Source organism: Hippoglossus stenolepis, chromosome 1, assembly GCF_022539355.2.
Source record: "Hippoglossus stenolepis isolate QCI-W04-F060 chromosome 1, HSTE1.2, whole genome shotgun sequence".
Lineage (NCBI taxonomy): Eukaryota > Metazoa > Chordata > Actinopteri > Pleuronectiformes > Pleuronectidae > Hippoglossus > Hippoglossus stenolepis.
Window position 1 is genome coordinate 31553799 of NC_061483.1, and position 27244 is coordinate 31581042.

Sequence of the window (27244 nt, forward strand, 5' to 3'; positions counted from 1 at the left end):
CAGCATTGTTTCACATGGTTGAATGGGGTTTTACCACAGACACGAAAAGCAGTATCAATGAGCCAAGGCTTTGACAGTGGTGTCAAACGTGTTTGGCTTACCTGCTTCCAGGAAGGTGGCCACCTACCTGCTTCCAGGAAGGTGGCTACATGGACTGAGGAATGTAGCCACCTACCTGCTTCCAGGAAGGTGGCTACATGGACTGAGGAATGTAGCCACCTACCTGCTTCCAGGAAGGTGGCTGAAAAAACTGTTTCTACCTGAACTCCTTTATAACGTGTACATGCACCTGTAACTTGTATAGTAATTTTACCTTTTTTTTTACTTTAAATGCTGCTCATCATACTGCAACTGCTGCTATCTTAACTGCTATTTACTACATCCTGTGGATGTACATTACATTTCTTTCCATCAAGTACTTTTGAGAGCTCAGAACTTAGCGTCATGACATCCTGTTTGTTTATTTTTCATTTAAATCTGTTTTTGTAATTTCCTGTGAATAGGTAATGATGAAATATTCCCTTTGTATGAAGTGAAAACATCTTTTGTCAGGATGTGTCATTTTGTTTTAAACAGGAAACTTTATTCCAACTGTCAGTGCACAGCCTACAGCACAGGGTGTGTATATTATCTGCGGAGTGGAAGTGGAGTCGGGTTATCTCGGGTTTTCTCCGCACCATGGTTCTCCTTTTCCTAAATCCTCGCGGCTTCTCCTTCACATCTTTCCTTAACCTCGTGACGTGTTCCGTCGGGGTCAAGGAATAGTGGTTAGGAAAGGAGATTATTTGGACTTGCCGAACGCAGCCACTAAGGTCTAGGCCTTTTCTTCTGCTTATGTTGAAAACTAATTGTGGAATGTTTTTAACAATATCAATTAACCATTGTTATTATTATTGTCTGGGCCGTGACTGTAATTTGCTGTAGACATAAATCAGTGACAGCAGCGTCGACATCAGGCTCGGATCTGATCCTCTGGTTGGCGGACTTCGGTCTCTGCGCCGCTGGCTGCTGCTGCGGCGGTGAAGTGTTGTTGCACAGCAGCGCCCCCTGCTGTGTGGAGGAGACTTGAAGTGACAGTAGGTTCACAACATGACGGACTGGACTCACAGCCGCGCTGCTCACTGAACAGCTCCTTCTTCTGTCCCTGTGATTTTCAGGCAGGATGACTTTTTGGTTGGTTTTCTTTCTGTTCCCTGTTGGGATCGGTCCGTCAGTCGTCACAGGACAGGGGCATGTTTACACAAACCACTGGGCGGTGCGGATCCCAAGCGGCCCCGAGCAAGCTGATGTAGTCGCAGCAAAGTATGGATTTATCAACCTGGGAAAGGTATGAACACAGTTTACTTATACGGAGGAGATGGCTGTCAACATGTATGAGGTTTATGAAGGAACGGTCACTTTTGGGGAACTGATCTCACCACTGAGACTCAGATGTTATAGAAGATGTCACAATGACTTTATGACATTTGAGAAATACACAGCTGCAATTTCACAAACAGTCAAATGAATATTCTTTATCCCATTTAAAATAATGAATAACTTTAAAATTCAAAATGCTGTCGGGAACATTTTCTTGAAAGAAAAGAAAGATTGACCTTGTCTTCTTTCTACAAGCCCTTTAGTTTTGTTACACTAGGTATTTTTGATAGTTAGATAAAGAATGATATAACATTTATTGAAGCTTGATATAAAAGACGTATACGCCATTAATAATAATAGAAAAGACCCCTCTTGCAAGTTTTTTGCATTAAGCATGAAGTGATACATCCTTGTAGATTGTTCATCACTGATGAATCACTTCTGGAATTCACAAACTCCAGCTGTTTATTTACATCCATATCTCTGGATTTGGTGGCTCATTAAGTGTGGAATCCAAAGTCATTTTCTAATATAGACTACTCCTAATGTTATTAGTTGCATATTAACACAAATAGGACAAAAAACAGCTTGATGGATTTGTCAATACCTGTGAAGCCACACTCCCTATTGGTGGGGTTTGTGTGCATAATGCACGTCTTGTCTCTAGCCTGCTTTGTATTCACTTAGAGGAGTATATGTGTTGTGCACATGATGACCTTTGCTAATAGTGACATTCATGAAGCTTCAGTAAAAGATCTAACAAAAGCATTGATAAAATGATTAGTTACAACTACAGCATGTAAAAGAAAGTTTAAATGATCTGAGTTTGAAGGAGGTGAGGAAGAACACAGGTGTAGTTTGACTCAGAATAGACTGAAGTCTGGAATTTATTTCTGCAGTGTACCAGCTGTGCACATGTGCTGTGAATCCTGCTCGCATTTTTGGTGCAAAGTTGCATATTTAGTGAGTGAGAGAATATCATTTACAGATGGCCAAAAATGTGTTTTCGATCTTGAAATTCAGGTTCATGTTTTTTTTCCCCGTTTATTTATTTATATCAGACCACATCAATGTTTGACATTATGCAAAGAGTTAAGCATAAAGTAGCTCAGCTATATGGATAGTTAAATGCTAAATATTTTACATTTCAGTATGATTATCATTTTAATATTCCTGATGTTCTAGTCTTATGTTTGATCAGATAGGAAGTTTGGAGGATCATTACCATTTCCACCACAGGAGAGTTTTTCGCAGAGCTGCCTACTCTTTGAAGGGCCCCCACAGCTTCATCCATATGGATCCCAAGGTGAGTCTCAGATCAGTCAATCAATCACTTACAATTTTTCTCATAGGGCCAGACACTCGCGTGCTTTAAAAGTGATCAGCAAAATCTTAAAATCCATTCTAAAACGGACAGGGAGCCAATAGTGAGAAGCAAGGATCAGGGGTAATGTGGTGTTGCCTTTAAGACCATTGAGAAGCCGAGCTGCTGTGTTCTGGACTTAAAGGGGACATAGCATGCCCATTTTACCACAAGTTGATATGGTTCCTTGGGGTCTTAATGAAATGTCTGTAACATACTTTGGTCAAAATACCACAAGGATCATTTAAAACAGCACCCTTTTTACCCTGTATAAAACAGCCCTCCACAGAGTGACCTGTTTTGAGTGCCTGTTCCTTTAAATGCTAATGAGCCGCTCCCCTCCCCCTCTCCCCCATGATTTTAAACGATATAAATTACATATTTTATATGATATAAATTATCAAATATGCATCCCATACTTTGTATTCCCTTCTGTTGTCCTGGAGTTTAAATTTTCCCAATCACATAATTAAATGTCCCCCTCTGCCCATCCACTACAAGCACACAAGCAGACAGACAGAGAGAGAAAGAGAGGGGTGGGGGGCTATGAAGACCATCATTTACCCCCGAACCCCGACATTCAACGGGTACAACAACAAGCGGAGAAAGCAGAATCGCGGGCTGACCTTATATATACAGTCTATGGGGCTGACCAGCGGAGAAATGCTCGTCCCGTGTGAACAGCCAGGCGGCTGCGTGCTGGAGAACGGCGCTGCGCTGCCTCGCAGCGGCGCTTCCGCGTCCGGTGTAAACCCGGCGTAACGAGTGGGGGGGCTCTGTGTGTTTGTGCCAGTGTTACAGTAGTGCTGAACACTGCGGAAGTCTTCCACACTGCTGGCTGTGTGGCGTTGACACAAATTCCAGCTCACGCACGGGAGAGCGGTCGCTCCCGAGCAGCTGCTGCAGCCTCCCAGTCCCAACGATCCAGACAAATGCCACATGTGAGTGAATCGCGGGCTGACCAGCGGAGAAATGCTCGTCCGTGTGAACAGCCAGGCGGCTGCGCGCTTAGGAACGGCGCTGCGCTGCCTCGCAGCCTCGCTGCCTCCGGTGTAAACCCGGCGTAATGAGTGTGGGGGGACGGGGGGGATGAGGTGGGGGGTGGGCCAAGACCATGTAGGGAGACTTCCAGTTCCTTGTTACGACACAAAACCCAGGAAGCTCAATCGAGTCACTCAAGCATGACGTTTCTGACTTAGAGGAACTATAACAAAACGCGCGAGTGTTTTTTCCCCAGAGTTTTTGGGTTGGTAGACATGCCAGATACCCACATTAACCTGTAGAAGCACTAACAAAGTGGAATTTGCATGCTATGTCCCCTTTAAAATGTTGGCTGTGGCTTAAATGTCGAACTGCTCACATTGCTCATGTCCCCTTTAAAAATAACAATATTTACAACATTGAACAGAAGAAACAGTTTGTAACATAATGGAGAAGTGTGTCTATGTTTTAGGTATTTATACAAAAGAAAATTATAATTTTTTGTAGATAGATAAAGGGAACAGTTTCTTTTAAAATGAGGAGACATGGTCACATGAAATGTTTCCTCTCGTCAAAAGCCTTCTAAGCAGAGCTGCTAAGCCAGGCACATTTAGAGTGACAAACTGGAATCAGTTCACATAGGTTTGTCAAACTTTATCTTTTACATTTCACCAGCTAATCAGTGATAATCACCAGTGCTCTATGCTGGAAACAAGAAATAATATTGCCCAGTATTTCTTTCTAATGAATTATAAGAACATTACACAACTGTGTGCAGTTATATATACGCAATATTCAATTAAAAGCTAAATAATTTAAGTAAGTAAAGTAAAGTTTATAGAACTTTTCACAGTCAGGAGTCACAATGTGCTTAAAAGTGTTGTACACAGGAAAACAATACAGTGAAGTGCATACAGGCAGAACTGGTACACAAAAAGGACTCGGAGGCCTGTTTAAACAGATATGTCTTCAGCTGTTTTTAATGATCCCACATTACTGTCAAACAATCTCCTGGGATCGAATCGCAGTAACCTCTGGTTAGTGGACAACCCGCTCTACCTTACGAGCCACAGCCGCCACACAATTTAATTCAGCACATGATTGATGTCATAGTTGCAACCGAGTAAAACTCAAGAGCAATTACTTGCATTAACTACATTTGTCAAATTTGGATCATTTTTACAAATTCTTATTTTTGAGTGGCCTCCATTGAATCAAATCTAGACTCACTCACTAGCCAGTGTTGTAATGCTCGCATTATACAAATAGCTTAATACTAACTAGGATTATAGCATAGCCATAGTTCCACTAAAGGGACCGTTGTGTAAAGAGAAGTTTTTGCGATTCTTCTTGTTATTCTCTGCATCTCGGCAGGACTGCAGGTACGTGTGTGTTCAACTACTCTCCTGTGCAATAGGGTGCAGTGTAATCCATGGTAGGCTATGCAAAGCACTAGTGTGCAGACCTAGATAGAGTTGAGCCCTGAACATAAAGTGCCAAGTGTTTCTGTTTTAAAGTCACGTAAATCACGTTATAGGTGTCACACTTACTGAGACACTCTTACAGACACATTTATCTCGCCCAAAATCTGATGTCTTTGTTGGTGTATACTCACATAACTGCAGCAGTCACTGTTTGTTTTATAGAGATTTTTCTGTATTGTTGGATGCACACATAGCAGTTTCAGTATCCCCACAGAGACGGAAAACATCAATAACCCATCATCTACAGGTATATAATTGTATAGGTATTTTACAAAGTCTGGCCTTTTACACTTGCAACTGAGTGTTCTTCCCATTTCAATAGGTGGATTGGGCCCAGCAGCAGGAAGTAAAACCAAGAGTTAAGAGGTATGCCCATAGTGACCCAAACGTCATTAATTTCAATGACCCTAAATGGTCCAACATGTGGTACATCGTAAGTATAGTACACTGAATCATTCATGCTGACATTTCCATTATAATCAATCAAGATTAGACATTTGGTGCTTGTCGTCTGTGACTTTCTTCAGCACTGTGATGATAAGAGCAGCTACTGTCGGTCAGAGATGAACATTGTATCAGCCTGGCAGAGAGGCTACACCGGCAGAAATGTGGTGGTCACCATACTGGATGATGGTATTGAGAGGAACCACCCTGATCTGGCTCCAAACTATGTATGTTATCTATCAAAAAATCTCCAAGCTTCAATAGATAAGTACAGGATGATATACTGGAGGCTGTCTGGTTTCAATAACAGTACTAGAGAGTGATATTGTCTGTCTCACCTATTTGTCGCTATTTCCACTGTGTTCTTTAATCATTTCTGTAGGACCACCTCGCAAGCTATGATGTCAATGGGAATGACCATGACCCTTCACCACGCTATGACCCTCGCAATGAAAACATGTAAGGAAGAATGTCTCCTCCCTGTCACACTCTTAGCTTTAACAGACTCTGCAGATCACCTGATGGATTGTAGACTCAAGGGCATCAGTGTGCAACAAACACCTGAACACCCTTTTTTGACAGCATCCAAATGTTTTTTTGAAACTTTCTGAGCTACCGCGGTTAGCTGTGTGAAGGTGAGAGACAGTATGAACTTCTCTCTCAAGTTGTATTTCATTCTTTTGAACTAAATAGTTTCTAAAACACATTTCATATGAACAGACAAGTACAACCCTCTTAATTATCCTCTTCTCATTCACAGGATATCTTACTGTCTGAGCAAGAAATCTTCCTTGTAAAGCTTTGACCTTATCACTTGAAAGCAGACAGTATTGATGTGTACACCATGATGGATAAAGGAGCAGCATTATATCAGATTTTTTTTCCCCTAGTGACTATAGCAAGTTCCAAACAGTTCAACAACTCTCACTAACATGTATCAGGCTGCAGTTTCTCAGGAGCTGAAGAATCCAACCCAATCCCCTCCTTCTGACCCACCACACTGTTTTCCCACTTGGCATAAAAAAGCAAACTTAACAAAGACCTCTTTACCGACTCCCCTCTCTCTTTTCCAAACACTTGGTAGAGCCCATGTCCATGACATATTTTCATATGAGGAATATTGAGTAATAAAAGCATTGGCTATTTATGAAGCACACCACACAGTTAGGACCTAAAAATCTAAAAGGAAAAACTGGGAGCAAGATAATTACACAAGTATAGCCTTCAAAAAGTACACAGGAATATGCTTTAGAAAAGTAGATCTGGGAGCTTGTGTTCAAACAGAATTAATCAATTCAATTTTATTTGTATATTGCCAAATCCAGACATACATTATCTCAAGGTACTCTAAGGTCATGACCTTAAAAAGGAAAGAAAAGAAACACAACAGTTCCCACACGAGCAGCACTGACAACTGTAGAGAGAAAAAACTCAATTTTAACTGGAAGAAACCTCGAGCAGAACCGGACTTAGTGTGAGCGGCCCTCTGCCTCCACCGGTTGGGGTGAGCTTCTACAGACACTGAGGACCAAAGCAAACTACAAAATCAACAGCTAATGTCAGGTCCAGGACATCAAAGACTGATGATGTTTTCTAGAATTCACATTTTCTCTGTACCTTTTTATATCATCACCTTTGGATTCGACCCAAATAGTTATGTTACCTCCCTCGACCTTATCAGATGTAAATATAGAAAATGTACAGTAAACTTTAAGCTATTGTAGAAAATTCCTGCAAAACACTGTGCATACGGACGTGATGGTATGAATGGTCAAAATAGTCTTTATCTGCCCTATATTGAATGATATACAGAATAACCAATATTTGTATGGTTTATGGTGGTGGATTGTGATCGTGGTGGCAGCTGATCGTGGACTATGATTAAAACAACACTGCTTGACACACAATGTGCCTATTCAAATATTCTACCTACACTGTTTCTTGTCATCAGTGCTGTAAATACTGTTATTTTGCTGATGTTCTCAGTTACATGTGGCTTCTATTGCACTTGTGTCCGTCCTGGGAGAGGGATCCCTCACATGTGGCTCTCTCTGAGGTTTCTACGTTTTTTCCCCTGTTAATAGTTTTTTTTCAGTAGTTTTTCCTTACTCTTGTTGAGGGTTAAGGGCAGAGGATGTCACACCTTGTTAAAACCCTATGAGACAAATTGTAATTTGTGAATAAAACTGTACTGTAAAGTGCTTTGAGTGGTCATCAAGACTTAATTGCACTATATAAATACAGACCCTTTCATAAAATAATTGTATTACACCACAGGTCAGGTTATTTTACCCAAGACATTTGCATAGTAATCTCCCCTTACACTTGGCATTGAAACAGATCTCGCTGTATGTGAGGTTGTAATTTCTACATCTGCCCTGTGTTTACATGTAGACATGGAACACGGTGTGCAGGGGAAGTTGCAGCAGTGGCCAATAACTCCCACTGCATCGTTGGGATTGCCTATAATGCTCACATTGGAGGTAGAGTTCTGTCCTTTTCTCAACATTTACAAGATTCAATGAAGATTTGAAGTGCATGTTTTCCATGCTGTCTGAAAAATATGAGCTTGCTGTTGTTGCTTAATGTTTTGAATTTTAACAAAAAACCCTGTAAAGCTTAGGTGAGTTAACTGAACACAAGAAAAAAAGTTGAGAAAACTTAAAATGTTTGTTTAAATCAAGCACTGAGCTGTCTTGCTTTCCTTTAGCATTTTGTCTTTTTTAAAGAGTGTACCTCGGTCGGTAAGAAATCAGATGTTAGTGATGGTGAGGTTTTGGTAAAGTTTAGATTTTTCTATAACCACACTTGGCAGATAAATGCAGTGGAGTAAAAGGGATATACTTTTCTGAATGTGATTTCTGTGCTGTAATCTAAAAAATTGCATTGTTATTTTGTGTAGATGCTGCTTTTTGTCATTACTGTATATACCCATTCTCTCTGTGTAATATGATGATATGTAGAGTCAAGGACTAGGTGCCATTTTAAAATGAGTTTGATGTATTTAGACTGATGTTCCATGGCCACAGGGATTCGGATGCTGGATGGTGATGTGACTGATATAGTAGAAGCCAAGTCCCTGGGAATCCGACCTGACTACATTGACATATACAGTGCCAGCTGGGGGCCAAGAGACGATGGCAAGACAGTGGATGGCCCAGGACCGTTAACAAAGCAGGCTTTTGAGCAAGGCATTAAGAAGGTCTGATGACTCACAAGGAAGTTTTGTTTGTATGCATGATTGTTTGTATAAAATCATAGCACAACAGATCTATGTATTTCCCACAGGGTCGCAAGGGCTTGGGGTGCATTTTTGTTTGGGCGTCAGGTAACGGAGGTCGGCAGGGTGATCACTGTTCATGTGATGGTTACACCAGCAGTATCTACACTATCTCCATCTCCAGCACCACAGAGAATGGAAACAAGCCGTGGTACCTGGAGGTCTGCAGCTCCATAATAGCCACGACCTACAGCAGTGGAGAGTTTAATGAAAGGAAGATTGTAAGTATTGTATATATGGCCATTCCATTAAGGTAAGGTCAGATATTATTGAAACATACAACATACACTGGAATTATAGGGGCACGATTGATTAAATCAGTAAACAAATCTGATCCGTGTTTTAATATATCTAAGTTATGCCTTTTGTGTATGTTCAGGAGATAGCTCAGGATGTCACAGTGACTTCAGTGTTTGGTTTATACTTGCACCTAAATTGGTATGCATGCTCACTAATTGGTTACCACTGATGGGTGGGGAGGCACTGGCCCCAGCTGAAATCTGGTTGGCCAAGGATTAAATCACTTGGTTTTTGTTGCCAAAGGTCAAAGGTCACAGTGGCCTAACAAAGTATGTACATATTCGTGAACGTGACATCTTAGGATCAGCTTTTGGTACAAAAATTCGGTGGTCAAAATGTCAAGGTCAAATGACCTTGCATTGCTTTGAACATAATACTGTATATCAGGATTGCCCAAAGGGAATTTCATTACCAGACATGAATTAAACATGGGGTTTGCTATTTCAGAATTATTCAATCTGAAAAAAGAGATGTTCATATTTTAAACCACACCAGGATGTTTCCCTAACCTTAACCAAGTGCATTGCAAGTCTATATCCACGATACATTTATAATGTCACAGTAACTACAATTGAATATTTTTATGCAAGGTGGTGTTTCCTGTGGAAACTGTAGTGATTCCCTCAGTAACATTTTTACCAAGTACTTGACTTGCCAAGTATGTAAATTATCAACATATCCTTATCATCTCAATAGAAAATGTAAGCTGGTCACAATTTCATTTTGTAGAAAAGATATTTGCTGTTACAGTTTTTACAGTAATTTCTAGGAGACAGCATTGTTGTGATATATCAAAGCAGGGGTTTACAACCTTTTTTGGCTTTTGATCTCTACATAGAATTAATGTCCAGCAGGGGTCTGTTGTCCCAATTGAGTCTATGACTTTTGAGTAGTTCAACCAAGTCCAAATGTAGTCTTATTACCCTTTTGGAGGGGTGCATCGATCTAGATCGATAACATCAAATTGGAAGTAAACTGTGTTTGTGCTCCCTTACAGGTGACCACTGACCTCCGGCACCGCTGCACTGAAGCTCATACCGGCACTTCTGTCTCGGCTCCCATGGTGGCCGGAATTATTGCCCTCGCCCTTGAGGCCAAGTCAGTCAAGTTTTCTATGTCTAGTCATTACACTGTCTCTCCTTCACCATCTGTAGGTGCCAAGTAGTTTAGTGTCAAGTTCCTTTTATCTTTAGAAAGCAATTTACATGAAATATGATATATATTTGTATGATACTCCTCTTAAGGTAAGGTAATAGAAAATAATATATTCATTGTATTTTACATGCCCTATGTCACTAGGGGCATTAGTATGGCCAAATAATTAGCCTAATGTACTCTTATCAAGAAGATGATTTTTTTAATTCACACTTTGTTATGAAATAACAATCATGAACATGACAAATACACTGCAAAGGAGTTCAGCCTTCAGAAGGCTCAGTGCCATGACTTGTGATGTGATTAACTTTTCAGTTAATTGATTCATTCCTCAAAGCTTCATTCACTAGGAGCGAGGAGCCAGAGGCATTATATGTTGTCTCGTTGTCCATCCCATTATTGTGAACATGATATCTCAAGAGCGCCTTGATGGACATTCTACAAATGTATGTTCAATTCAATTCAATTCAATTCAATTCAATTCAATTCAATTCAATTCAATTCAATTCAATGTCATTTGTATGGTGCCAAATCACCACATACATTATCTCAAGGTACTTTATAAGTAAGGTCGAGACTGTAGTTAGGCTCAAGGATGAACTGATTAGATTTAAAGGGTCAAAGGTCAATATCACTGTAACCTTTCTGAATTCATATGTTGGTGTTATGAACACACTATCTGAAGAATGCATTGAGGGAATTTCTTCCAATTTGGCACAAATGTTCACTTAATTTGAGTGGTCAATAGTCAAAGGTCAAGGTCACAGTGGCCACACAAAACATATTTTTGGCATCTCTTGAATATGATAATTTAAGTCTGCCTTTCTTTATATTTTGACCATTTGACTATTGCACTCAATGATGAACTGATTAGATTTCAGTGTGAAAGACAAAGGTCATGATGTCCTCATATATTTGTGATTGCAATATGTCAGGAACACCTGGAGGGACTAAAACTGCACTGATAGGGATTGGCATACAACTACAGGGCATAATTCTAATTCTCTACACTTCATCACAATCGTTCTTCTTTAATACTTTGATAAAATATATCTGTTCTGGTGTCAGTCTTGAGTTCTAGACACTAACCAAGGCACACAGTTCAAGGAAAATTATATGACTGCTATTTTGAAAGCTATCGTTTTCCATTGGGAAATGTCACAATAGTTGAATACCTGCAACTTTTGGCCCATCTTGCTACACACCCCCAAAGCTCCTCCACGTAACTTGATTTCCAGGCAGATAAATATGCTCTGGTGTCGGAGCATCAGGGTGTGGCCTGAATCACTCCAAGTTAAAAGCTGCCCCCACAGAGGAGGATTGGGACTGGAGGGAGCTTCATTAGTCAGCAAGCCTGTTCGTGATTTATACTCTTAGGCTGTTTAAAAGTAAGTTGATGATTGGTCCACAAAACTAATGGGTGGTCTGCCCTGTCAAGCCACTGTCTCCACTGCTCCAAGGAAAGATTCAGGTGCAGTTCCTGACCACGTTCACATTGAACTGACAGATGGGGTTCAGCATGACATGTTGTGGAACTTCTCCTAATCCAGTGAATGAAGTCTTAGCCTCTGGGGTTGTGGAATAGGGAGTGTGCTAAGTAAGAGGAGCTGCAATAGGGTTTCAGTCACTGATGAAGTGGCATTACAAAAACAAGAAACCACTGCAGCTGTTTTTAGGAGACTGGTTTCAGCTACTGTTGCATTGGCCTCACCTGAGTCAGTCTTCATATGTCTGCTCTCAATTATGTATCCCAGGGAGGAATTCAAACCTCTTTGCTTTACTGAATAACTGTTACCAGGGAGTCCTTGCTGCATTTGATGGATGTAAAGGATGTGTTCCTAAAATAAGTACGAAACCATAATAGATGAGCACCCAGTTGCCAGTGAATCTGGATTGTTTGTCATCCCTAATCTGTTCAATAAGACCCCTTTAAACGACCGCTCTAACCACTGAGCCACAGCCACCCACAGAATAGAACAGAGTAGAACACAGAATAGAAATGATGATGATCAAATAGGGGGTTTTATTGCAAAAGGCCTTGGGATTGATGAGAAATGGGGAATGAGGTTTTAGGCAGGTGAAGGCAAATGGAAAGGTGGGGGACAGATGGAAGGAGCTGTGTGTAGAGAAGTCAGCCACCAGAGCAGGTCATTTTGGAGGAGCTGGAGGTTGGGAAAGATGACCTGGTTTTGGAATGGCAAGTGAGTAATAAGTGGCTCCTAAAGAGTTGAACAGACTGAATGGTTTGCAGGGAATTATCCTGCTATTTTAGCTGCATCTGTACAAGTATGCACCACCCTGTTGGTAATGCTTCCCCATCAGCTCGCTCTCATTGTCTATTGCGGATTTCTGTCAGAGTCCATTATCGTAAATATAAAAACATGTTTGATATTCATGGGGTTAGGGTTTGAAATTGGTGAGGCTCCGACTCAATTGGTAGCATCATGATTATTTTGTTATCCCTCACACTTCAGGATTATTTGGGCAGATAATCGACATCAACTGACCTCCGGTCGGGAACACCCTGCGATTGTCAGAAGGGGCAAATCGGGTCCTAAATCGGCCCGATTATCCTCTAGTGTGCAGCAGCCTTAACAAAGATAAGCGCCATAAATCAGTCTGTCAGGCTTCTGAGTTGTGTCTTTTTTTCGGCAGTCTTTTGCTGACGTGGAGGGATATTCAACATCTTCTGGTAAAGACATCTAGACCTGTGCACCTGAAAGCTGATGATTGGAAGACCAATGCTGCTGGACACAGAGGCATACTGCATTTAACTTTTAATTCAAACATAGTACTTGACTGATTTATACTTGAAGTTCTTGAATACCTTAAGTATTTAATATTTCGTTAAACTAAATTAGTGTTATGCAGGCCATTCTAATAACACAAAACTCATAAATCACATTACTTTTATACTATATTATACCGGTTAAAATCAAGTAAAATGCTTTTGTGAAATGGCACTGCTGTGAAGTTATCACATCAGTATGACATTCTTTTGATGACAGCATTTAAGCTTCCCACACTGATCATGATGTCAGAAGAAAATGGCTACCATGTGAATATAATGAATTAAATAGCCATTATTAATCTATCTACATTTTACTCTTTGCTTTTTAAACCAATACGGTTTGGGGTGTTTTCTCACAGTCAGCCACTTGTATGGCTTTGGCCTGGTGGATGCAGAAGCCATGGTTGTGGAGGCTTCAAAGTGGAGGACTGTACCTCCTCAGCACACCTGCAGTCAGAGACTTGTGCGAGCCACCAGGTGAGATAAACGTACTGCGTGGTCTACATTGTATACCTGGCATACAAGTGATTCATTGTTTGAACAACACTGCTTGACCACAACAGCATGGATGATAATAATCAAGTATTGCATTCAATTTTATTGTATTCCATTATGTCTGCATTATATAAGAGAGAAAACAGACCATTGAGAATATTAACATTTTCCTCAAACATGTAAATTGGCAACATGTAAGCTCCGTGACTACATTTCCAAGCCTATACAGCCAGTGGGTAGGCTAGTGAGTTTGGTAGACCTGTAGAGCAGTCAGAAATTTAACTAACTATCCAGGAATCCCCTGGAGATGCGTATTTAACTATTATATATATTTATTTTGGTATAAAATAAATAGAAACTAACAAATGAGACTCTATGTGGATCAATCAATCAATCAAATTTTATTTGTATAGCCCATATTCACAAACCACAATTAGTCTCATAGTGCTTTAACAAGGTGTGACATCCTCTGTCCTTAACCCTGGATGGAGGAAATACATTAAATAAGGAAAGTAGCACAATGAAGGCACAAACTGCTTTTCTGATTTTTATATTTGAGCAACCCTGGAAACATATCCAAAAATTACAATACATTTACTTATGGGATGACAGATTGGCCTAGACTTAACCTATATATTTTGTTCTTTGTTTCTTCAAAAGCCCAACAAGTGAGGACTTTATATATAAACTTGTAATTATTTTAAATAAATATACTGTATATGATTCAGCCATGTACTTTATTGCATCTGTGCAATTTATTCTAACAGTTATTGTGTAATAATATAATGCCTATGCTTTTGGCTTCTCCAGGTACATCCATGCTGGTCAAAATCTCAACAGCAGCATTACCACCTCGGGGTGTTCAGTAGAACCTGAGCAGCTCGTGGATTACCTGGAGCATGTGGTGGTCAGGGTTCTGATCGCCCACCCGCGACGAGGAGACCTGGAGATTAACCTCATCTCTCCATCTGGTACAAGATCACAGCTACTGGCCAAGAGGTGAGAGCTCCACTGAGCACGCCAACAAATGTTGCAGGTCATTTATAAAGTAAACATTCAGTCTCTCCCAAGGTAGGTATACACAGAGACACAACTAAGTACTCAAATGCCTTGCAGCAACAACTGAAACAAAGAGAGGTGCTACCAATGCCTTGCCCTCCAAAACATTGAGCGCAGTTCTAAAGACAACTTTTGTTCGAGAAGGGGAACAGTAAAAAAGAGGACCCACTCCAAAGACCAGGAGTGGTCATTTGGAGGAGGCCTGAGACTGGGGAATGCTGGATCTAGGCCAACAGCTTACAGTCCTATAACACATTTTCACCACTACCCTAAGACCAGACCAAATACTCTGGTCTGTGTCGTCTACTTTGTAGATGGGAGGATGGGAGAATGCTGTTGATGAAGCAAATGAGAAGAATAGGGGCTATGCAAAGATGGCATTTGAGGCAGAACAACGTGGCTGAAGGTTCTCCCCATTGAGGTGTGCAGCAGGGGTTTTATTGCAACATCCACCATCAGGTTGCTCAGAGATCTGGGAATCCACAGACAAGCCCTGCACCACAACATAATGAAACATCACAGATGGCAGAATAAAGAAGAAAGATCCCAACTGGGCCCCAAGATGGTGTCTCGTGATTAAAAGGCTGAAACACCTGTTGACACTAAGGTAGACAACTGATGCAATGTCTCTAATGTCGCTGTTACAACCCAGTATATGTCTGGTGCCAATGTTAACTGGCAAAGTAGCCTTTTATTGTGGTAGTGCAAAATAAGATCCACATAAGCTTGGGGTTAGGGGGCAGCGGTTGACACCAAATCATAAAATAAGTAAAAAGAAAAACCTCTTCCTATACCCAGTCCCTACTTTACCTGACTGACGGTCTGCAACAAAAGAACAAAAGAAAGACCTGTCTGGCTAAACTAGACTTTCCTGTACAAAATAAAATACATTCAGGCCACCACCCATAAAGCCCAATGAATTAACATAACGAGTCTAGGTGAGGTGCACAATGAAATAAGGAAAATAACAAAACTAAACTATAGCCCAACAAGAACCCTTTGGATCAACGAGTGCCTCACTAGTTAACATTCATAGAATTTCAGAGAGAGTGAGTCAACAACCGTTAACAACCACACAGTCGAGTTAACATATAAAGGCAAGAGGCACCGAGGTGGACTGATCACACTAAATCTCAGCTGCGCCTGGCAACATTACACAGAGGTGTATAATTGGTAGCTGGCGAAATTGGAAGAAGAGCCAGCTAGAACCAGGGATTACTGGATTCTAATGCCAGTGGGCGGTGCAGGGCTGTGCTCCAGGAGGAATCCCCTGGAGATGCGTATGGTGGATGAGTGGTTAACCTGAGGGAGAACAGAAAAAACAGCACCACATTTTAATCAGTGGTAAGGAAGCAGCCGAGGCCCGTAACGGTCGCTAACAGCTGGAAACTTCAACTGGTGTGTGCTGAAGACCTTCTAAAGTACAAGGGATATTCTGGTCTGTATTCTGGTCTGGCTATCTGCCCAAGGTCCCCTACTCTGCCCATGCCCAGTCCTTTAGCTTTTTCCCAGGCTGTTTTCAGACATGAACTTCGGAGGATGTCCACAGAATGGGGTCCGTTTTTTCTCTGGACTTTGCCTTTCAAACATGAGCAAAGCAACAGACGATCCTCCTTCCAAACACATTCACAACACCACAGAAATCTCTGGAGCATTCATGTAAGGGGGATGTCGACTTGGCGTAGCTGCAGAGATCACATGCTTTTCACATGTTTTTGTTGACAGCACATTGACACCGGTGTTGTCCCTTTTCACCAAAAGCTCTCTTGACATCTTCGTCTGTGTCTTCTTTGTGTAATGCTCCTCTTTTAAATTTGGAAATATTTGTATTCTTTTTGTTTTTCTATCTGTCACGTGTTGGAAAAATCATCAACATGCCCAATCGGTTGTGGTGAATCCTGTGGAGGATTGTCTGACGTGTTCTTACTTTGGCTCATTCAGACATTCTCTGGATTTTTTACCAGGGAGCTGCCTGGAGAAAGTCTGGATAAAGTCCAGAGGCTCTCACTCAGACATTTGTGTTCTCACACAAAGCCCCTCCGTTGAATGTCTCCAGAATTCAGTGCATGTTGGGTCAAGTTGGGTGTCACCTTTTCTGGTGTACCTGAAAGCTTGAAATTTGGTTGTTCATTTGGTTGCATTTTGTGTCAGAAGTTGGATGTAACGCTGCCATAGAGAGTGTACAGCTTTTATTGTTGATAGTATAGGACCAAAAGCACATTCCAAAGCTCAGTCAGAATCAGAAATACTTGAAATATTGATCCCGGGGGGATGGGAATTTGGTTTTGTTGCAATCACTCCAGCCAATCTGTCACCATTGCCTTGGTCCTCCTCAAATTCAGAATCAGCTCTTTCATCTGTCGGTATTGTACCAAATGGGAGGGAAAAAATCTGTCTATCATTGTAAGTCATGTCAAGATACCCATTATCCTCATGAGGTGTAGACTCTCAAGGTTCACCTTATTACGACACTAGAGACAGGATCGCAACTCCCAATATAAAACATGAAGCATCTAATTTAAAGCATTCCTGCAGAGGGCTTCAGACCTCTCAGGTCAACAATCTGTGAAACATAATTTAGGTGAGGCATAATATAAGTCATGCACAATATTAAAAGTATTAGAATGTGTAGAAGTGACTAATTCCCTGTTAGTTAAGTCTCTCCAGGGTCTTCATGATATGGGAGGTCAATGACACCAGTCTGTAGTCTGTGGAGCCACTGGGGTGCAACGTCTTGGACAGTAATAAAGCAGGTAGTCTTGGCTAAAGGTGGTGTCGAATGCAAATTCAAATCAATAACCTCTCAGATAATCTGGAACAGCAGCAGGGGGGGTGAGAGTTAGACGTAGCTGAGCAGTATGTCAAAGGGAGAGAATGTTTCTTAGACCAGTAGCCAGAGAAAGTTAATGGGTAGGGCTAGGGGCAGGCATCAGTCCCCAAACTGGAGGAGTGTGCCAATATAAATCAGGACCTGACTACATTTAAGTAGTTGGCGGTGGTATATCAGTGACCAGAGTTTGATTGGGCAGTAAGGCTAAATCCACAATTAGGTCTGTTTCTGGAAAATATGAACTTGAAGGCAATGATAAAATGGACTGTCGCAACTAGTTTATATCTATAGTTTGCACAGCTATAAGTGGCAACACTGGTAAACAAACTTCAGAGCCTTAACCAGCAGCAGCTCGTTGTCATTTTCCAGTAACTGACAACGAGGCACAGAGCTGCAGTCACTTATCAAATTCAAACTTTCATAACTATCAATCAAATCAAATAAAATTTTATTTGTATAGCCCATATTCACAAATCAAAATTTGTCTCATAGGTCTTTAACAAGGTGCAACATCCTCCGTCCTTAACCCTCAACAAGAGAAAGCAACAACTACAGAAAACAAGTAAGCCTGAATTCTGGGAGCGCAGTGTTCTAGTGGGTTGATAAGGTACTATCAGCTCTTTAAGGTATAATGGTGCCATATTATTAAGGGCCTTGAAGGTGAGGAGGAGAATTTTAGATTATATTCTAGATTTAACTGGAAGCCAGTGTAGCGAAGCTAATACAGGAGAAATGTGGTCTCTTTTCCTGGTTCTTGTCAGGACACGTGCTGCAGCATTTTGGACAAGCTGCAGAGTCTTTAACGACTTACTGCTGGAGCCTGATAATAAGGAATTACAATAATCAAGTCTGGATGGAACAAAGGCGTGGACTAGTTTTTCTGCATTTTTTTGAGAAAGGACATGTCTGATTTTTAAGGTTGTTACATAAGTGAAAGAAGGCGGTCCAAGAATTAAAAAAGAAAAAAGTGAAAATCAAAGGACAAATCGGTTTCACTGGAAGCAAGGGCAATGTCTAAGGTGGTTAGGGCCAAATATTAGAACCTCTGTTTTATCTGAGTTTAATAAGAGAAAATATAATATGTCTATCTTGACTGGCCCGCATCGTGAACGATGAAGTGAACAAATCAGTTTTCATATGATGAACGTGAACGTGAGTGACGTTCACTCCAGCGAGAGTGCACTTCACTCATATTCACGTTAATTTTCTGAATCATCATCGTATCAGGCCATCATGTGAAATACCAGGAGCGAGAGAAAATGTGTGTGTGTGTGCTCCCAGACAATGCACACATACACACAGGCCCCGGGGGTTCATCCCCCACTAGTTATCAGGACCTGATCAGTACATTTACTGATTGACTGTACTCTGATTCGCTCCAGAGTTTATGAGGCTGCATTTAAACATCATGAAAAATGGCTCGTCAACTTTTTGTGCTCAGTACAACCAAGACGTGATGCTCACAGTCAGGACTCAGTGTTAAAGTGAGTGGAGCGACACGCAGACATGATCCGACACCAACGATTAATAACTAAACACATGACCGTACGTTTGTCACCTAAATCATCCCAATAAAAAACGGAACAAATGAACGTGAACTGGTTCTTTTTTAGTGTGACCCGGCACAACACTGCATACCTGTGTGAGCAGCTTTTCTCTGTGATGAAGATGAACAAAACCCCACACAGGAGTCGTCTCCCTGATGCACACCTTCACTCCATCTTGAGGGTTTCCACAGCTCAGAGCCTAACCCCAGACATTAATGAACTTGAAGCCAAGAAAATATGTCAAACATCTGGCTCTAGCAGACATTTGGGCCTCTCTGTGATTGAGTTTGACACAATTACCTCTACAGCTGCTCATTTTCTTACTGTGTATACAGGCTGTTTGACAGTTCCAATGAGGGCTTCAACAACTGGGAGTTCATGACGGTTCATTTTTGGGGCGAGAGGGCAGAAGGCACATGGACACTGGACATTACTGACACACCATCAAAACCACGCAACCCTGAGGTGCTAGGTAAGGTCCAACAATTCATGCACACTCTAGGGTTATCGTCCATGTAACTGGTGTTACAGGGTGTTGAGAGGGCAGGTGTTACGTCGCTGCTCCCACTGCATAGTTAATAAATGAGAAACATTTCAAGCACCTTTACCACATGAGTGAGTCTGCCCAAACTGACAAGTCAGAGCTTTTCCCTCTAAAATGACCAGTGTAATAGTTAACACTAGTGTTCACCTGGAGGGAAAATGGTTAATATTGTAACACTTCCTGACAGAGTGATGAAGACTGAGGAAATTAGAAGAAATGTTTTAAAAATAAATTTACTTTACACATACACACATTATATACAAATTATGCACAGCCTGCAAATGTAATACTTTGCATCAAATTCATGGTCAATTTAAGACAATTTAAGGAGCCGTGGGAACCCTGCCACACTGTGTCCACTCTAATACTCAGACACACATTTAGATTTGAAGATAACGTCTTTATTTAGAGCAACATACACAGCCTTAATCTCACTTGGTACAGGCAACCTAAAGGAATGGACACTGGTCCTTTATGGAACATCTCAGAACCCTTACCAGCCCTACAAAACTCAGCCCTCCCGTTCAAGAACATTAGAGACCACAGCACCAGATGAGGTCATGGAAGAGCAAGAGTTCCAGGAGGGGGAGGAGGAGGAGGAGGAGGAGGAGTACAATGGTAAGAATATTTCCTATCCTTCACATCACTGAAATACATTACAATTATAAATAAAGCTAAAGTTTGCTTGACAGAAGTATTGGAAAAAATGTGAAAAGTTTATTTTTGTAAAATCAAAAACACTGAACCCTCCAGAACTATTGGAACAACAAGTTTAGAATTTAAGCTTTAATTTCTGATATTTATATCTAGATGGACATGGTCACTATTTGTATTAGACTAACAAAAAATAAATAACTTTCAATATTTGCATAGCCATTATTTGCAATAATGGTATCAAGCCTGTTACCCACTTAAAAAAACTGCCGCATTCTTCATGTATGATGCTTTTGTGTCAAAGCGAAACATAGTACAATCCCAAAACAGGACGCAGTAAAAAAAAACAGTAAACAGCCCAAAGTCCCAACAATTGACTTGGCTAGTCTAAAATCCTACAATTCTCCTAAAATGAAGTCCTTTGTTCTGTTGACAATGTTTGTTCTGGTTGCAAAGTTCCCCATGAGTAGTTTGTATGATTTCTCTGTAAACTAGCAAATAGGGGAGAGAGAGGTGAGAGAAATGCACCCTAACCCTGGATCATAAACAAATCCCTCTTTTGTCACAATCTGGCCTATTCATCACTTATGTACAGGTATGTCGTATTTGTCCTTAAATCTTTGTTCCCGGACTTTTGCAGCTCATCTTAGAATTTTGTGGCAAATTCCAGTCTGGTCCTCTCATTCTGAGTCCTGATTAATGGCCTTCCTCTAGTATTTTAGTCTCTATATTTCTGCTCTCCCAGCCTATGTTGAATGGTGGATGGTGACACCTTCAACCCTGTCCAGTAAGAGTTAGTGCTTTGGCTGTTGTGTTTGGGTTTTTCTTCCCCTATCTCACAATGTGTTGTCTGCTGCTGTTATCTTTGGTCAACCAGTTTGATGTCTTTTGCTTAATTTACCACTAGTTTCTTTCTTTTTGAGACTTATCAGTCAGGTGACATGTTTAAGTTGCTTAACATATGTAGATGTAAATACCAGGAAATAAGAAAATTATGAACTCTTTCCTCATATTCGTTGTGTGATCTTAAGCCCAAATGTTTTCAATTTACAACACGCTGTGCCAATAGCTCTGGAGGTGACTATGAGATAAGAAAAAAATATCTTAATTCCCATGTAACAGATGGACACTGACAGTTACCATAACATTTTCCAACCCATATGATAGAGCAACACATGTAAGAGGTTATAGGTATGATGATGAGGATGCAGATTCAAATCAATGTGGTTTTTATCAAGGACCATGTCACCATGAGTGTGGAGACCAGGGCTGTGATGGACCAGATGTTGATCACTGCCGTAACTGTGTCCACTTCAGCTCAGGCAGCTTGAAAAGTGGCAGGTAAGAGCTGAAAGAAAGAAGCAGAAGCAGAAGACACAAAGTCATTATAATTAAGCAGGTTTAAATAACTGCATTAATAAATATAATTTATATTATTCAATTGATCAGTTGACTGTGTGAAATGTGTTGTGAAAAACCCATAGGGAATTATCAGCAATCTGCATTTTTTCTAGATTTTTGACCCACAATCCCACTGTCTTCATTGGCTTTTTTGGTGTCTTTCCAAAAAGACCTCTAAAAACCTACTGGGGTCAGGTTAGAATCGTTTAGGTATTTTGCTAAGCCAAAAGAGTACCAATGGAAACCATGTTTTGCTGTAAGATAACTCTTTTTGTCCCTTCCTGTATACATTTTTAGAACCTGTGTGAGCCACTGTCCACTGGGACACTATGAGGACATAGGGGCTCATCGCTGTATACGCTGCTATAAAGGTTGTGAGACATGTGTTGGCAAATCAGGTGGACACTGTCTTTCCTGTCGAAGAGGTCTTTACCTCAACCCACTCAACTCTAGTTGCATTGATTCCTGCCCCACAGGCTACTTTGCTGATGAGAGTAAGTTCAATTCAATTCAATTTTATTTGTATGGCGCCAAATCATAATGCACATTTATCTCAAGGCACTTAAAATTTATAGAGAAACTCAGCAGTTCCCACAAAGAGCAGCACTTTGGCGACTGTGGGGAGAAAAAACTCCCTCAATAACTGGAAGAAACCTCTAACGGAACCAGACTCAATGTGGGCGGCCATCTGCCACGACCGGTTGGGGTGAGCGGAGAAAATTGGGGAGGAGAGAAGAGATGGGTGGAGAAGAGGAGAGAGAAGAGAGAGAGAGATAGGGGGGAGGTAGAGGAGAGAGGGAGAGAGTGCTCTCCACTCTCTCCCTCTCTCCTCCAGGAGACCAGGAACACTTGTGCACCATAATAATAATAATAATAATATCCTAATATCATCTTATCGTACTAGTTGAACAAAATCTCTACTAGTCGGCTTTTTGATGCACTAGTGGCCCTCTGGACCAAACTAGTAATGCTGAAAGTCGTACTAGTTAACTTGTGCCCTAAAATGTTCTAGTGCGAGCAAAAATGCACATTCGTTCAATTAGTGCAGGCCAAAATAGCCGCTAGTTAACTAGTTAAAGCCTATTTTGGCCTTACTAGTAAACTAATAAGTTTACTAGTTAACTAGTGAGGTCAAAAGGTCTCTTACTATTGTTACTAGTGGATATTTCGACCCCACTAGTTAACTAGTAAACATTTTGAGCCTCACTAGTTTACTAGTAAGGTCAAAATAGGCTTTAACTAGTAAACTAGTGGGTATTTTTTGCCTGCACTAGTTTACTAGTGTGCATTTTGGCTCACACTATTTCAACTAGTGCAGCAAATTGTAGGCCACTAGTTTACTAGTGAGCTGAATCCATGTTTGACTAGTTAACATGTCAGAGCTTTTGCAGCTCACTAGTTAACTAGTAAGACTTTCAGCGCTACTAGTTTGGTCCAGAGGGCCACTAGTGCGGCAAAAAGCCAACTAGTAGGGACTTTGGTGCTACTAGTGCAGCACACAGTGTTACTAGTAAAGTTTCTGTTGTAACTAGTTGAACAAAAGTGAAAACGATTTTTTGTTCAACTAGTACAGTGAGATGCTGAACTAGTGCGACCAAATGTCCAACTAGTGCTGACAAAGACCGAACTATTGGAGGGGACTGACAAGGATATCAAGGATATGGAATAAATGCTCGGCTTGCCATAGTGCACATCTGTACTGATGCTTGTGATGCTGTCCATACCAGATCAGAGACAGTGTCTGAAGTGTAATATCACCTGTATGAAATGCCTGAGCTATGCAGATAGATGCAGTGCCTGCAGTGAAGGTTACAGGTATGTGAGGACACAGACTATTAGTCATATTTTAACTTTCGTTTAATAAAAGTGTTGTAATGTCTATGTGTTTTGGGGGTTTCCAGTCTGGCAGGTATGACCTGTATTCCTGAATGCACCAATGGAACCTTTTTCCATCTTGAAGAGATGACGTGCAGCCCATGCCATTCCTCTTGTCAGACCTGTACAGGTCAGTGCACTTTCTACAGTACCTTCAAAAAAAAAATCATAGCAGCCGTCTGTGATCTAGCAGATACATTAAAAAAGATGCAGGTGTAGGTCTGAATACATTTTCACCTCTTTCCAAAGCACTGTGTGCTCCTGGAAATGTGTCATACAGTGACTTGCTTTAGGTAAAAAACTCACAGTACAGAAGGCCGTGCACAGAATACCAGACAAGCACAGGCAGTCAAAAACAGGCAAGGAGAGGACAGAAATCCCAAACCAGGAAACCCTCACAGGGAAAAAACATGAGAAAGCATGTACATGGAGGTAGCAACAATGCTGTGGCAGGGAAGAACAGACTGAGCACACTACAGAAAGGGTTTACTTGTGCAGGAACCAGGTGAGTTGAAAACAATCAGGACTTGAAAGGATTAGTAATGTACACAATAAAACAGGAAGTGCAAAAATACAAGAAACTTAACAAGTTATACTTGTAGATTTCATGTAGTATCTATATTTCCCAGGACGAGGTAAGGAGGAGTGTATCCAGTGTACTAAGGGCTACCTGCAGCAGGAGTGGAGATGTGTGGAGACCTGTTCTCCTGGCTACTACTCTGCAGAGGCAGCAGGAGTCCCCCATAAGATTTGTCAGAGGTGAGCTCACAAACATCATTGATTCATCCCTGGATCCTTTTTAAATGTCTTCCTATAATCCTGTAGCCAGCTCAAAACTCATATCAGTCAGTCAGGGTGTAATGGTTTGTCTGCTCTTTACACTGTTACATTTGAATAATACACTGAAACGTTTTGGTGTAAACTGCATTTTATTTCAAAGTAAATGGAATGATTTTTTCCCCCCAAAACAACATCTGTTTATAAAAGGAAATAGAAAAAATATATTTGTTTATAATTTGTTATTATGGGTTTTATTTCACTCTGTCTCCAGGTGTGAGGAAAACTGTCTGAGCTGCAGTGGCCCAGGAACAACCTGCACAAAATGCAAAGAGGGTTACAGCCTGGTCAGCAGGACTTGTATTGTAAATGCATCATGTAGTAATGGTGAGTTTGACATTATCACCCACATCAGCTTCATTTAACAAGGTTTTTTTTGGTATGACTTAGTGTTCCATCCCTGGCAGCACAGAATAAGCATTTCTGCTGTAAATGAAGCTGCCACTTGATCTCTTCAGTTTATGGGTTGCAGTTTAAAATGTACTGGAAGTGTCAACGGCAGCTCCTCCTTCTAGTTTTTCCTTACTCTTGTTGAGGGTTAAGGACAGAGGATGTCGCACCTTGTTAAGCCCTATGAGACAAATTGTGATTTGTGAGATCTATACAAATACAATTTGATTGAGCTAGTGTGGGTACAAGAGCTGAGGCCTGTACAACGAAGCAGGATTTGCAGATATCATGGTTTAACTCAGATTTGTATTAGTCCTACAAATCTGATTCACTTCTTACCGAGGTAAATCACATTTGATGACCTGCTACAAGTTCGAGATAAGACAACACCTGTCAACAGCCAAACTACTGACCAATCAGATTACTGGAAAAACACATTAATCTATCTTCAGGATTCTGACTGGGACAAAATAGTTTACAGTAAAGTGATAAATAATAAATGTCAGCAGATTTGTTTGTAGATGAGTGGAATGTTTTTTTCTGTTTCAGAATTTCCATGTGTACACTCGTGTTTACATTTGATTCCCAACATAACCCCTGACAGTGTTGATGTTTTTACTGTTTTTACTGTTTTATCATATTATCATATCATTACAGCTCATAACAACATGAGGGCAAATAAAAACCTCTGTTTAATATTTCTCATGATTATAAATGAACATTTCAGTCGGACTGCTCGTCACACATTTACTACTTTTCTTGTCTCCTCTCTGCTTTAACAAGAGAAACATCATGACATCCATTTAACTTTTTATATATCTATCACATATTCATTATAGTGTGTTCATAATTGGACACACTATAATTGCTCTCCCTACCCTAGGCTTTCCACACACAGTATGCACATGGAAGGGCAAGGGGGGCCAGTAAAGAGCCAGACCGCCAAACTTTGCAATTATTGAAATCAAATTCATTTTGACCAAATTGGTCCTGACTGAATTATCTTAAAGATCGAAATTCATATTTACTGTTTCTTTTAATTTTTTGTTATGTCAACCAGTCAAATTTTATTTGTATAGCCCATATTCACAAATTACAATTTGTCTCATAGGGCTTTAACAAGGTGCAACATCATCTGTCCTTAACCCTCAACAAGAGTAAGGAAATACTACCCCAAAAAATACTCCTATTAACAGGGAAAAAGGACAGACAGAAGGTCAATAGATGCTCCGTGTCACTGAACACATCAACAAAGTTGCATTGATTAAAAAACAGTTTTTAACATAATGGAAAGGTGTCTCAATATTTAGTACTTATACATGAGAAAATTATGTGTTTATTATTTACATTTCACTTTGAATGTCGCTTTTGCTAACCCGAACCTCGCAGATATCAGTGTTTCTTCTTATATCATAGTAAGAACTTTATTCATGGTTCTTACAATGTTACTCACAATCAAAGACTCCACCTCTGTCACATGAACACGCTTGTAGCTGGATAAGAAAACCCAGGGTTAACTGAGACAGTTAACTTTGTAGTGCAGGTTATCATGATTGCTGGTGTTAAGATAGGTGAAGCTGGATGATGAAAAGACATCCTGGGAATGGTGAGCTTGCTTCATAGTACAGGTCCCTGGTGTCAGCAGCAGCTGAGTAGAGAATATATAGTAGTACCATAGACTGCATATGGTTTTTACAGGTTTGTAGCACCGAGTGGTCTCAACAGCGATACAGTGAAGGGGCATACATCATTTTAGTATGGGGATGAAAACACAGTCCAGGAAAGATGGAAATGCTAATTAATACCAAGTATGCAAAATCCCCAAGATACTGGCGGTATATACAGTGTGGAAGTTTGACAGGGAGCAGACAGTAACGTTCTTGTGCTTAGCCATTGTTTGTTAAGCTGACAATCTGCCTCTCCTCTGCTCTGCTAGCTGATGAGGTATTCTGTGACATGGTCAAGTCCAACCGTCTCTGTGAGAGGAAGCTTTACCGTCAGTTCTGCTGCCATACCTGTCTGTTGAATGGATGAGGAGCCAACACCTCTTTATGCTTACTCAGTGTTAAAATATAGACAACAACTTAAGTGTTGTGAATGGCTTTAAACTTAATTAGTTACATGGAAGTAAAGGTATGGGGGATCCGACAGCTCCCCCCCCCCATCAACGGCTTGCCTTGTCTGCACCAAATGTTTTTTTTAAATAAATAATTAATGCTGAAATTTGTCTGACTTTAATTTCTGTCTGTCATATTTCCTTTCATCATGTGTAATAAATAATTTCGTAGCCTATGTGATCGTCACAAATGATAAGCCTTCGTCCATAGCTTGTGCGCAGTTGTGGGAAGAGTAACGGAAATCTTTAGTCAAGTGAAAGTAACTCAAAATTCTAAAAGGATCCCAACCATTCGACACAAAACAAACAAGTAAAGTGTTATTTCCTGCATGGAGTGTG

The 27244-nt window shown here is 40.7% G+C and overlaps 1 protein-coding gene across 1 annotated transcript; it reads left to right on the top strand.

Moving 5' to 3' along the window:
* Positions 1-1053: 1053 nt before the first annotated feature.
* Positions 1054-27006, top strand: pcsk6 (proprotein convertase subtilisin/kexin type 6). Its single transcript, XM_035163175.1, has 21 exons — positions 1054-1327; positions 2561-2665; positions 5510-5620; positions 5715-5858; positions 6014-6090; positions 8026-8114; positions 8661-8833; positions 8920-9132; positions 10209-10309; positions 13022-13125; positions 13517-13634; positions 14463-14651; positions 19424-19560; positions 20077-20250; positions 21525-21627; positions 21985-22181; positions 23415-23502; positions 23589-23692; positions 24192-24321; positions 24614-24726; positions 26726-27006. Exons 1-21 carry the CDS (start codon positions 1163-1165, stop codon positions 26821-26823), a joined length of 2733 nt encoding a protein of 910 aa, XP_035019066.1. The 5' UTR covers positions 1054-1162; the 3' UTR covers positions 26824-27006.
* The last annotated feature ends 238 nt before the right edge of the window (positions 27007-27244 follow it).